The sequence below is a fragment of the Lissotriton helveticus genome, chromosome 11 (assembly GCF_964261635.1).
Source record: "Lissotriton helveticus chromosome 11, aLisHel1.1, whole genome shotgun sequence".
In the NCBI taxonomy this organism is placed as follows: domain Eukaryota; kingdom Metazoa; phylum Chordata; class Amphibia; order Caudata; family Salamandridae; genus Lissotriton; species Lissotriton helveticus.
The window spans coordinates 60,738,361-60,751,622 of NC_136072.1; the positions used below are offsets into that span (position 1 = coordinate 60,738,361).

The 13,262-nt window shown below is 39.2% G+C and overlaps 1 protein-coding gene across 1 annotated transcript in view; it reads left to right on the plus strand.

Moving 5' to 3' along the window:
* Positions 1-7,439, plus strand: part of LOC144792078 (cytochrome P450 2J4-like) — a 118,324-nt gene extending 110,885 nt beyond the window's left edge. Inside the window, exon 9 of the mRNA XM_078666929.1 lies at positions 6,227-7,439. Within this exon, the coding sequence (XP_078523055.1) occupies positions 6,227-6,405 (179 nt within the window). The 3' untranslated portion in view covers positions 6,406-7,439. The remainder of the gene's footprint in view (positions 1-6,226) is intronic.
* Positions 7,440-13,262: the final 5,823 nt, after the last annotated feature.

Genomic DNA, 13,262 nt, shown 5'->3' on the forward strand with positions numbered 1-13,262 from the left:
ACCTCTTAGTCCTGTGCTAACTCATGTCTGTGTCTCCTGAGCCAATCCAGGTGCAGCTCCCTTGCTGTTTATGTTCGACAGTACTAGGATTGGCTGGGACAGGTGAAACCAGCACCGCTTAAGAGACCGGGATGCTATGGATGTGATTCCCTGGCTCACTAACATTACACAAGTAGGAGATGCCTCAAGTGCGCACTATGGCCGGTCACAGAAAGGCACCAGTCCAGCTTAACATGCACATTTCCCTTCAATACTACTTTTGTGGGGTCCCTGTTGTCATTTGAGCCCAAGCTCACACTAATGCAGAAAGGCGCCTAGCCTGTGACTAAAATAAAACAGCACTGCAGCCGAAAAAATCCCCCATTAATTGTAACATTTCATTAAAAAATCCAGCGGGGAAAACCCTAGTGAAAGAAATTGCAACTGTTACATATACTATTGAGATTGAAGATTACATATTTCTAAAAATATTATTCAATAATATTTTTAAAAATCTATAAAAATATAATGTTGTACTAAACACAAAACAATTTCTTATAGAAATAACATTTTTAAAGATGGTAAGTTAACAATAACGAGTATGCAAAAACACTTGAACAGTACTTAAATATTTATTGAAAACATGTAGAGTTGTGTGCTTAATATATTAAATGTACAATTAATAAAAATGGAAAATGGGTTTAAGCATAAAACTAATTTTAAAATAACAAATTAGAAATCAAAATCAAGAAATAAATCAATACAATATAAATGGACAAATAAATAAACAGTTAAAAGCAATAAAATTATGAAGACAACATTTAAATTTAACATGTAATCTAAATAAAATAATGAACAAACAAAAATACAATTAAAACTTCAATTAAATACATAAAATGTACAATTAAATATGAATAACTTTTAAAGAATTATAAATTAAAAATCAATATACATTTAATTAAAAATCTCCTCTGCCTTTTCCCCTATAACACCTAGATCCTGCTAATAACAAAATACAAATACAATTATAAGGTCCAACAATAAAAATACAAGTATTTAAAAAAATACAAACATTAAACATTTAATGCCAATTTTCTGTTTAAAATGCAAATCTTGAACTACAAAAAAATAAACAATACTACACAAACGATATTATATTACAACAAACAAAAGCAATACAAAAACATTGAAAAAACCAATTATTTTTGCAACAAAAAATAATTTCCATATCACAATATTCTTGCATGTATATTGAGCTCTCATAATATTAAAAACTCCATGCTTTTTCTAAACATCATTTAAGGGATCCTCCTGTCTCTGTCTTAAACTTTCACAAAGATTCGACCACTCAGTTTTACTTTTAAACTCTTTCCTGTGTTACTCAACTGTTCTATCAAGAATTACACTGTGGTTTGTAAAGATCTAAAAATCTAACTTTACAAAAAATCTTTTTTTGGGAAGAAATTGAATGAATTCTATTCAATTGGTTACAGTATTTCATCAAGTATATTACAATAGATCACAAACCTGGTATACATAGTACAAAAATCCTGGCCTAATATATCTTCTGTACATTCAAGTCCTTCTTCTGTTTTCATATTACATCCAAGCATCTTAAATTAGCCTGAAATGTTTTCTTAAAATAAACCAATGCAAAGAATTGTGTTTTTATACAAAATGTTCCTAATGCACCCGTCCTCAATGCATTGCATCTTTTACATTCTTTTAGTTTAGCATTTTTATTCTCCTTTGGCCAACCAATAATATTAACTTTGTTTTTCCACTTTTACAAATGTATTGACCTTGCTACTATTAGATACATTAACTATATATATTATATATATATCATATTATATTATTACATATATATATTATATTATATATATTATATATATTTTAGATACATTAACTATAGATACATCTTTCCTATGGCTTGAGTTTAATCCCACACCTGGCGTGTAGCCCAGTAAAATTATTTATAGATCATCTGGAAAGTCAATGTCTAGAGTAGCCTGGCAATATTGCCATATGGCTTCCCAATATTCCATTAACACAGGGTAACCCCTTATACGTGTCCAGTTGCTCTCCACTATTATAGCTTTTGGGTCTAAATTCTTTAAAAAAATATAAAATTTGAAACAAAGACCACAGCATTTAGCTTTCACCGCACTTGATATGTGGTTCAATGTCTACCCCCTTTTCCATAAATCATGATGTAAAAATTCTACAAGACATCTAAAGTAATTCATTCTCCATCTTTGCACTTGACTGTTATCCAGAAATGACTGCTGTTATAGCAAAATGTCTTCCAATCTGACAGATTCATTTAAAACTGGAATAGCATGAAACCTAAACATTTGCTCTTTCTTTGATTAAGATCTATAGCATTACTTTATAAGGAACTTTTTTAGGTGACGTATCAAACACTGAAAATCATTTATTTTATACTTATTCGAATTTGATCCACGAAAACATTATCTACTGCACTATGGATTGATTGTGTGTTAATAAAAACTGATAGGAAGTCTGTGAAAAAGTAGCAACATAATATTATTTCACTTTTGGAAGGGCAAGCCCTCCATCATTGACTGATTTCCACAATAAACATAATACCAATCTGAGTGTTTTATTTTCACAAATAAAAGCTGAAAATAACCCTTCAATATTTCTAAAAATTTCATGTGCTAAAAACATGAAAATATAGCATATAAAAACTAATTGATGGAGAAATGCAAATTCAATTCATTGCCATACTTTGCACAATAGATAGAGAGAGGTGATTCCAATATAAACAAGGTCTCGCATTATTGAAGTTTGATCTATTGGCATTAATAAATAATGCAACACCAATAGCTCAAACTTTAATAATGCGAGACCTATTGCATTGCAAATGCTTGTTAATTTCATTGCCAGGCACGCTGACTGTCTCTTGAAAAAGGTAAACAGATTAAAATGAATTTGGGGTAACACTAACTCTGATTAGTAATGTTGTGTTATGTGGGCAGTAAGGAGGACAACATTCGGAAAAGGAGCTTGCCCTGTTTTATTGCACTCTGCATCAATATTTGCAATGGAGGACCCTTCAGAAGGTATCAGGATTCACTACATCAGAGCAATGGCATCTTTTTGACATCCTCCTAAGCTGTGCCTATTGCATAAATATGCCACACACCTCAGTGTGTGGCATTTTTCCACGAAATTGGCCACTCACATTTGCCAAGCATGGGAAATATATTGCTATTGTTTCTATTCTAAAGGTGGAAGTATCCATCAGAAGTAGAAGTTACTCCCCTTTGGTAAAGATCTTTCTGATGTACACTGTGTCTAGCTGAAGATTCCCCACCAAATCCACCCACCTCCACGTTCTGAGGAATGGCCATGGTCACTACATTAATAAGGTTCAAAATGGGCTGCTACCACTGTTGACAGTTGCTATTTCCTCTGCCTCTAAATGCTCGGGGGAAAACTAATGAGTAACTGATGCTAGGGTGCCAGTGTTGAGCTTTGTGGCTCTTTGATATCATGTCTGGGGTCCCCAGCACTTAGATGGAGCTGAAGGCCACCTAATGGTGCAGGAGAGCCATTGAAATAGACGAAGATGCATTATACTGTTCGAGAACCGCAGCTTGCAGCTAATAATTAGAACTTGATCTCCATGAATGTACTCATCACAGCAGTCCGACACGAGGAGTTGGTTATTACCCGCGATTGAACATTGAGTTCTACCCAGTACGGACTAGAAATCGGGCAGCCATTTTTAGCTGCCAGATTTCTGTCCCCGGGGCAGTGCAGTGTCCTCTGAATTCAGCACGGTGTCCTTGCGCTTGAAACACCACTCTCGGTTGCCCTCTTCATTTATTTGTTTTTAGTGTCTGTAAACGGGGCCCATTTTCTTCCCCCATGAGGAGACCGATCTTGATCGCCCTGACTTCGTGATCGGTGAGCGGATACTAGTTTACGGGTCTTGATGACAACCTTGAGGTCACACATGGATACAAGCTTTGAAGCGCTGAAGTGCCTAAATGTAACACGTTCCACGAGTCTCAGAATATGAAACTCTCTTTTGGCGCATCGGCTATTGCTTAGCTCTTCTGACAGCGTTTATGTGTTAACACTCTACACTCTGTAGTTTGTACTAGCCAAGTAGTTTTCTTCTAAACCACTGCTGCTTCCAATGAGCAGGTTTGGATTTAATTGCTGAGCCCTGAATGGCGCATTATAGTAGAGATGAGTGTTTGTCACCCTTGAAATGTGCCATTAAATGTGACCAAGTGTACATATAGCATGTGGCAGGCAACTACCCAGTGGTAGTGCTCTATAAAACGTTTATTATTGCTATAATATTCAAAGACTTGTTATTATTTGATTTGTTGTTAAATATTTTTTTGAACATGCCTTTTTTTTGTTCTGTCTTGCTTTATCTCATTTATATATTTTTAACTACCCCATATACAACTTTTATATTCGGTTTCATTTAAGATTCTACCTGGGAATTTTTTTGCCTAATTCTTGACCTTTCGATGAAAGTTCTAAAGCAGGATGGAAAGTATTTGGCTCAGGTACAGTATCACCTTATAGTTTGCATTCCTTTTCATGCCTTAGATGACGAATACAAAATGATTACACCGGGCCCCTTCCAAAAAAAACATTGTACGGTAAAGAGTAACCCTGGGCAAAGCACTACGCTATGCGCACGTAGTTTGCAAAGTTTGCGGTACTTCACACAGTGCAAACTGCACGTAGCACAGTGCAAACACGTGTAGCGTAGCATAGCGCAGCGGTCATTTTTTGCTTGCTCGCAGTCCTCAACGTCAAGTTGGCGACCGCGAGCATGCAAAATGACATCACAGTGAGACTTTTTCCTCATTCGCGATCAGCAACATAAAGTGGCCGATTGCGAGCATTAAAAATAAGCCTCCCGGAGAGATTCTCAACATGGGGAGGTCAGGTTTCTCATTGCAAGTGGTTGGGTATGCTCAAGATGAGAAACTACCAGTCCACGTTGAGAAAGCTGACGCTCGAATAAAAATCTACTCGAGCGACAGAAAAATACACCTCGCACTGTGCAAGTTGCTGTTTACAATGATTTCACAGTGCCGGATGCTTGTACACACTGTGCAATTATTGAAAACGGCATCTTGCACAGTGCGAACAGGGTACTATGCAGTTTGCGTAGTGCTACGCATAGCTCGCGTAGTGCGAAGTGCACTTTGTTTAGTTTCGCGTAGTGCTACTTCGCAAACTACGTCCAGCCCTAGTAAAGAGGCAAGGTCTTGGATTTCTAGGGCAAACTCGACAAATAACGTACCCAGCCTCATCCTAAACATGTGTTTTATGGCAGCTCTGAAACAAAACCTTGTCTTTGTCCCAATAAGATGCACGCAAAGGCAAGTGGGGGAGATCAAAAGGAAACGAACACGCACGAGCGTGTGCGATTCGTAGGTCACCTCACATTCCCCGTTTTTCACACACAAAATGTCTTGTGCTGCGCAGTGCACCGCTAGGCGTGAGACCTTAAAATGACTTAATTTCATCTACTAACAGTGAATAGTTTGATTCAAAATGTTCATCTACATTCATGGTTGTGTAAATTCCTACATATCTTTTTGATCTCTGCTTCACAAGATCTGAGTGTAAAGTATCTACAGTGCAATTACAGAAACAAATTTATCTTTTCAGCTAATTTATCATGTTTCCCCCCACCTACTGAAATTGATGAAAAATACTAAAAACTCATTCTTGAATTTCCAAGTCAGGCTTCAAAAAAAAGTTATAGGTTTTCTGCATATAGCTTACTTTTGGACATCTTGTTGCTTGGGACCTTAATTATCATATCATCTCTTATAGTAATAACAAGTGGTTCAATAAATATTGATAAGAATGTGAGGCGAGTGGGAAGCATCTGCCCACTGAAAATCTAACTTTGTGATATTTACAATTGTTTTAAAAGTTGCAAGTTAAAAATATAGCCATAAGTAGTTTTTTCCAGTAAAACATACCAAAGATTGCTCTAAACATGACAACTTCTTTTTAGTAAAAAAAATTATGATAATGCAGAGAAAATCTTAGCCTCTCACTATTCAGTTCTGTGGTCAGGATTCATTGCACAGTAGCCTCCCCTCTCTGTCCTCCTGTTGGCCCACTATCCCAATATCCTCATATGTTACCTGGCAAATTATGCATCATAAACATTATGCTGGAGAGTTGTAAAGGACATGACCTAGTTCTCTTGTTTTTCCACTTGCAGGACACCGTGTGTGTTTGGGGGAACAGTTGGCCAGGACAGAACTGTTCATCTTCTTCACAAGCCTCCTTCGGGCCTTTACCTTCAAGCTCCCCGAGGGGGTAAAGAATGTCAACATGAACCCTGTTTTCGGCGCCACTATGAAGCCACGCCCTTATCAGATCTGTACTGTATTACGCTAGGCAAAGAGGGCCCCAAGGCTGCAGTACGGATCAAGGATTCATAAATTATGTGGATATGCAGTATTCATGTCCTACTAGCTAATAGCATAAACATTCGATCCTTGTATACTAACTGAAGTCTATTATGCATTAACATTGGTGATTGCATTGTGATAGTCATATAATCAGTTTATTACTGTCTGGAGTACTGTTGTAAACCAGATATTTTCAGATACGTTTCACAATTTTCAATGACATTTCTTATATTGCAAGTAGGACAGGTCTCTAGGCCAGGTGCCAGAGAATGTCTTATAAACCTGTTGAGCAGCAAACCCTTAAAAACATGTACAGAGTCAATGCACTTTCCCTTCCATTGTGGCTTAGATGGAGTTACAGTCCTGGGATTAGTGCTAGTAAAAATATGAGCTTGTGAGATTATAGTACTTGTTCTATGGTAATGCAACACCAAGAAGAAACATATTGTAGCATAACTTAGGTCTTAGGGGGATGTCCAATTATCAGGGGTATCTAGTGTTAGTGCAGCAGATGCAGGACCAACAGGAGCTTAATTTGGGAAAGAGTGCAGAAGAAAGCATACATTGGACCATCTCATTCCAGAAAAAAAAGCCCTTTATGATGGATTTTAAAGAGATCACAGGTTAATGCAAGCATGCAAGAACAAACACTATCTATGTCTGTTTCGGTAACCACCCAGTTTTTAGGTGCTCAGATGGAGTTTGAGGACAGATTTCAAGAGGTCTTCAACACAATATGAGAGGCATTCATAGACAATCTAAGGTTTTATACCGGGAAAGTGGGTGAAAGCCATGGGTTGGGCGGAAGAGGATGATCCTTCTGTAGATAAAAGTAGGAATGAGAGATGGACTCTGTGATCAAAATAAGGACAGTCAAACATAGCCCAATATTTAAACCACTGCTTTGTACATTCTATATTGATAAACTTGAGTGAGCCAAAGTAGGTGCTGTGGTTTTTGTTTTACATACAAATACTTCTGCTTGTGACTTGAACTTTTTAAATAAAGTACCGAAATGTACGAAACGCATTTTCTGTCACTGATTTGATCACAAATTGAAAAGTGGCATCACTAAGACCAGTGCTGGAAATGTGAAGAAATTTAATTTAGGAGTGCTATTTAAGGCAACATGGGACAGGTCAAGTGGTTTGTGTGTCTCCTCCTGATACGGCAGAGGTGGATGTCTCTGTGTTCCATGTTTCAACCGTTATAAATAAACTTAGGAGTGTTCATAAAGCTCAAATAATATTCACAAAAAAAGGGTGGCAGAGTGTCCTAAGAGATACATAGGGAGGTATTCAACAGAGCTAACTATGTGTGCGCAATATGTAGTTTTTTTAAATTAAAAATGTAAATGAACTGAAAACAATAGGCAGAGATGGAGGAAAATACTGATATAAAGGGAAGAAAGGTATACAGTGGAAACTTTGGTAAGGACAAAAGAAATATATGGAAGCAGTACAAATGTAGTGGCGGTAAGTGATGAAGTAGGGGCGGTTGAGTAGCTTGGCAAAGAATTGAATTAGAGGTCAGGCAAAGTGTTGCTTCAGATAAAGGGGTAAAAGTCACACAGTGAAGGTTTTAAGTTGGGAGATGTTGCCACACCACCATTGAACAGGCACAAGAGTAGCTAACCCATCCAGCCTAACACAAATTATGCTAACAATCTCTCTACACAAAAGCTTGACACCGGTTCACAGTAGGATTAAAAGTAATCTTGAGATGCTTATCAAAACACACAAGCAGATTTACAAGCCTGACTTTGATGCATAACTTCTTACAAATGATCAATAGGTCACTGAAGAATCTCATTTAAAAACTACTGGACACCCCTACATATTCAAAATGCTCATTTAGCCCAGAGAAAGATTTAATTGAAGTGGGCATAATTGAGGATTATCTAGATGTCATTATCCTGGACTTTTTAAAGATGTTCTTTATGAAGTGATTAATGGAAACCTACAAAACAATTTAACCTATTTGGAGTTCCCTCATATGGGACCACATTAATGGACTATTTATCGAATACATATTAATATCTAAACATTGAGTAATGAAGGTCTAATAACTCCAGTATATGAGTCAGGAAAATGTTTTCAAAATAACGGTATATATGTTGCTAATTTTTTTCTTTGTCTTTAGATGATTGTTCTATCTTATTGAGACATTTTTAGAGTGTGTGGTATACTGGCAGTCCTGCAAGACTGTTGTTGCATTAGTAAATTCTCTTGTATGCTCTCAATCCATTTCTGGCCATGTCTAGGTTTTAATTGATCTGGAGAAGGTAACTGGTGTGGAGCGATCTGCAGAGAAAGAGTGCATTACAATGCTCCTTTTATGATTGCGTTTATGAGGCATCCAGTAAGGATATTTGACTTTTCAGGGTTGTTAGAAGAAGTCCAGTTAGACACAGTCAAGAGTCCCAGGACCTCAGGAACAGCACTTAAGGGTCTAGACTCAATCCAGCAGGGTGGTTCTAGGTTCAGTTGCTACTATTCTGCTGGACACTTTAGTAAAAAAAAGTATCTTTCAGTTTTGTTCCTGTAGCCACACAAGAGGTCCAGCATCTGACCCTTAGATCTTCTTTGTCTTGTTTACAAGTGTGGGAGGTCCATTCCTTTTAGTCTCCTCATAGGTCTCAAAATCCAGGTGGCGTCCTCTTTCTGTTTTTTCACAGGTGTAGAGAGTGTTCTGAGAAGGGGTGCCATATTTATGGTTGACACTAGCTAGTGGTTGGGATGACTGTTGTCTCCTCATTGGCCAGTGGAGTAAAGGTTATCAGAAGGAACCCTACTCACTTTTCCAGCAGTTCCTGTTTACCCTACTGTAATCAATCTGACACACCCTACTCCCAAAATCGACAGTGTGGGAAACCTTCCTCCCTTGTGCAGATAATGAGTGTCCACCCAGAGATCTGGCCAACAATAGTAGTAGTTCCCTCCTCTGTGGTTACTCAAACCCCATGCTGTGGGTACCTCCCCTCCCTCTGTGTTTTGTGCCAGCCTAGTTGGGAGAACAAAGGATTGCCTTCTACAGGTCTTACCTTACATCTACTTGTGAAAGGGCAAGCCACGTTATAAATTAATGTAGCTCCTGGGGTGGCCCTAACTGGTCTTCATGTTAGGGGAACAAAACACATGCCCACACCCAGGTCATTGTTCCTGCTCTGAGGGAAGTTTTAACACCTCATTAAAGCCAACCACTGACTGGGCAGCTGTTGGAGAGCTAATGCATATTAGCCACCAGTTGAAAGGTAATTTTCTAAAAGTAACTTTAACTAAATAATTATTACAAATACAACTTCACCATTGTTATGCTATGCAGATTTATAGAGTGCACTAGGCACACCTGGGGCCTAATGGGACTACTCTAAAAGCTTCTTGCAGAATTTAGAAAGTAAGGAGGAGGCTCTTATGTGTAGCAGCAGGTTGATCCATGCCTTCGGAGTGATGTAGGAGCAGACTCGAACACTGAATCTGGTTTTTGGTATGTGTGGGTTTTTTGCAAGTAAGAGACCAGACAAGCAGAGGTGTCTGGAAGGTTTTGAAAGCAGATGCAATTGTATGCTGGGCCACTGTAGTGTTGTGCCTTGAAAGTGTGAGTGAGGGTTTTGAATCGTGCTCATTTGTGAATGGGAAGCCAGTGAAGCTCCTTCAGGTGTGGGTGTTTAAGAGTGGTTCTGGCTGCCAAGTTCAGAATGGTCTGTAGCCTTCTGGTGAGTTTTTTGTTGACCCCACCATAGAGGGTGTTCCCCAGTATCCAGATTGCATGTGACCACGGCATATGTGATAGTATTCCAGGTATGCGCGGTGAGGCTGGGAGTCGGTCCCAGCTCTGTTGGCCACCAAGTGTAGTCCCATGGTGAAGTGCTCTTCCCGGAGGTCACAATTTCAGCTTTAGACATTTGGTCTTTATCCAGCGGGTGATTCTAGTCATGCAGGCATTGAACTTGATCCGGGTACTGGGCATCTTGTCTGTGAGGGAGAGAATCAGTGTGTGGCTTTAGCGTATGAGAAGACGTTGATATCGTAAGAGGAGATGATGCTGGCTAAAGGGATCAGATATATGTTCAAGAGGGTCAGGCTCAGGGATAATCCTTGCGGAACACCACAGATAAGATTGTGGGCGTCTGAGGCATTTGGTGTCAGGCTAACTGACTGGGTCCTTTCAGTCAGGAAGAAGCATATCCATGCAACTGAATGTCCTTGGATTCCCATGTTGTGTAGCCATTAGATGAGGATGGGGCATCAAATGCTGTAGAGAGGTCTAGGAGGTTGAGGGCCGCTGTGTTTCCTCTGTCCAGAGTCATGGGTATGTAAGGGAAGTTTCCATGCTTTGGTTGGGTCTGAAATCAGACTGAGGGATGTCAAGGAATTGGTGGTCATTGAGGTATGCAGCTAGGTGTCTTTTGATGATTGTAAGACATTGGTCTGGTATGGTAGCAGGGAGATTAGTCTGTAGTTGGTGAGTGTTGAAGGGCAGGCAAAGAGTTTCATCAGCAATGGGAGGATAGTTGTGAGTTTCTTTGCATCTGGGAAGGTGGTGGAAGAATTGGAGGCATTACAAATGTGTCTGTGCATGATACTGATGGGTTGCCGACCTCTGGAGTAGGCGTGCTGGGGGCAGGAGTTTGATAGGGCCCCTGAGTCTGCAGACTTCATGGTGGCAGCAGTTTCTTCTGGGGTGATGACAGGCCATGTGTTTGGTATTGATTCCTTGGATAAAATAAGGAGGCATTTGGCACGTCTGTTAAGGTCAGTTGCTGGCTGATGGTTCTGTAAATGGTGGTGATTTTACTGCTGAAACACTGAGAAAGATTGTGGCAGAGGTCCTGCAAGGAAGTGAATGGGTTGTAGGCAGCTATTGACATGGATGAGCATAGACTGGCTTACCTTTGGTGCGCCAGTGGCACGTCCACTGTACATCCATGCTGTGGCAGTCATTAAGTAGGTACGGGGAGGGGAGATGAGTAATGTCACTTCCTGTGCTGATGGATGAAGGGAAATCCAGTGATGTCACTTCCTGTGCAGAACATTGAAATGGGTTTTAAATAAATGTTACAAATAGTGGTTGGACTATTTTTCTAGCTGGTTGCAAGCCTGAGACTGCAAAATTAATATTTTAAGCAGCACTCTAGTTTTCCTTAAAGTACAGCTAGAGCCTTCTACACTGAAACTTGCTTTTGGGACCATGTCACTGTAGGGATATAATAATAATAATAATAAATGTCTACATGTTCCACTTTTAAATACCACGAACCCTACTTTGAGGGTTACAAGTCCTGCCTAGAGGTGACATATTAATATGTAAAAGAGATTTAACTGTCAAAAGGTATTATTTTGAGAGGTTGAGTTGCAGGTTTAAACTGCAAAAGAAAAGCTACAGTGGTAGACCTGAAGCCATGTTTTCCTGTATCTCACTAAAGGATAGCACAATATATGCTGTAGTCCACAGGTGACATTTAACTTTCCATTCCATGGGTGTAGTTTCTACCCCAGATGCTGTGGCTTTGTAGTAGTGTTAAATATACCAATCAGTGATTAACCAATGTCTACATGATTTAGGGGTCAGACCATATACATTGGGCACTGAACAACTATGCCCTAGTTAGCAGAGTTGAAAATTTAGCAATACAATCCAGTACAAATGGGGGTGACTACACAAATGAGACATTTTCAGACAGTGGGGAAATTGGAAGTTGGAGGCAGGTCAACACACATCCCTTCTTCACCTGCCACTTCTAGCATCTCTGTATTTGGTCCAAAATATGATTGATGACCTGGTGCAAAACCAAACAAAAAATACAGAAGCTGTTCTTTCTTTAATGGAAGTTTTTTGGATGGGGTCAATAAAACTTATCAGAATTTAGAATTTCCTTTTGAGGAGCAACCATAGCCAGGATTCCTTATTCTAGTGGCAGATTCCAGTCTTAATTAAACAGTGTAGGAAATACTAAAACCCTCCAAAGGTATGCACAATGCACACAACTTGCAAGAAGGAGGCATGCTTTCTAAATTTATCATGTCAGACAGATGGGTCATTTAATGATGGAGTTAGGCTAGTTTCTAGATTTTCATCAGGACAACTTTATTACATACCAAGGGGGTTAGAGAGTCTCCAGATTTAGAAAATATGCTGCTTCCTTTTTTCATATACTCAGAGTGATGCATATCTGGTATAAAGAACCATAAAGGAACATGGTTTTCTAATAAACCTTGAGAAGTCACAGCTACTACCTGCATAGGATATGACTTTTATATGACCTTGTTTTCAGATATTGTAGGTATGGTTTAACTTCAGGAGCGGATTTGAAGAATACAAAGCCTGTCAAGATAATTGTTCAAGAAAATGTATGTTCCAGAATGTGACTGATTGTGATTGCAGGGTCTGATTGCATCCAGAGTATTCATGGTACTTTGTTCTGATTTCATCTACAACTCCTTGTGACTTTCCTTCTGAATCATTGGTCTCCAGTACCAATGTATTACAATCTCAGGTAAAAACCAAGCATATCTCCCAGGGAATCCCTGTCCTGGTGTCTGAGAGGATGAGCCATCTAACAAGAGGTGTCACTTTAACCCACAGGGGCCAATGGTACAGACAGCAGATGCAAGTCCAAACGGGTTGGGGTAGTAACTCTACAGCAATGGTCAGCTTAAGGCCATTGGTCCAACAGAGGAATTCCCTGGTCCTCAAATTAGAAAGAGCAGTCAACCTTTCTGAGGTCTTTGATGGTATTTATTTAGCAGTTGGAGAACAGACAATCAGGTGGTCAGAACATGTAAATCTCTAGGTAGAAGGAGGTCTTCACTTGGACAAATGTTAATCTCTTTTCTCTCGGTG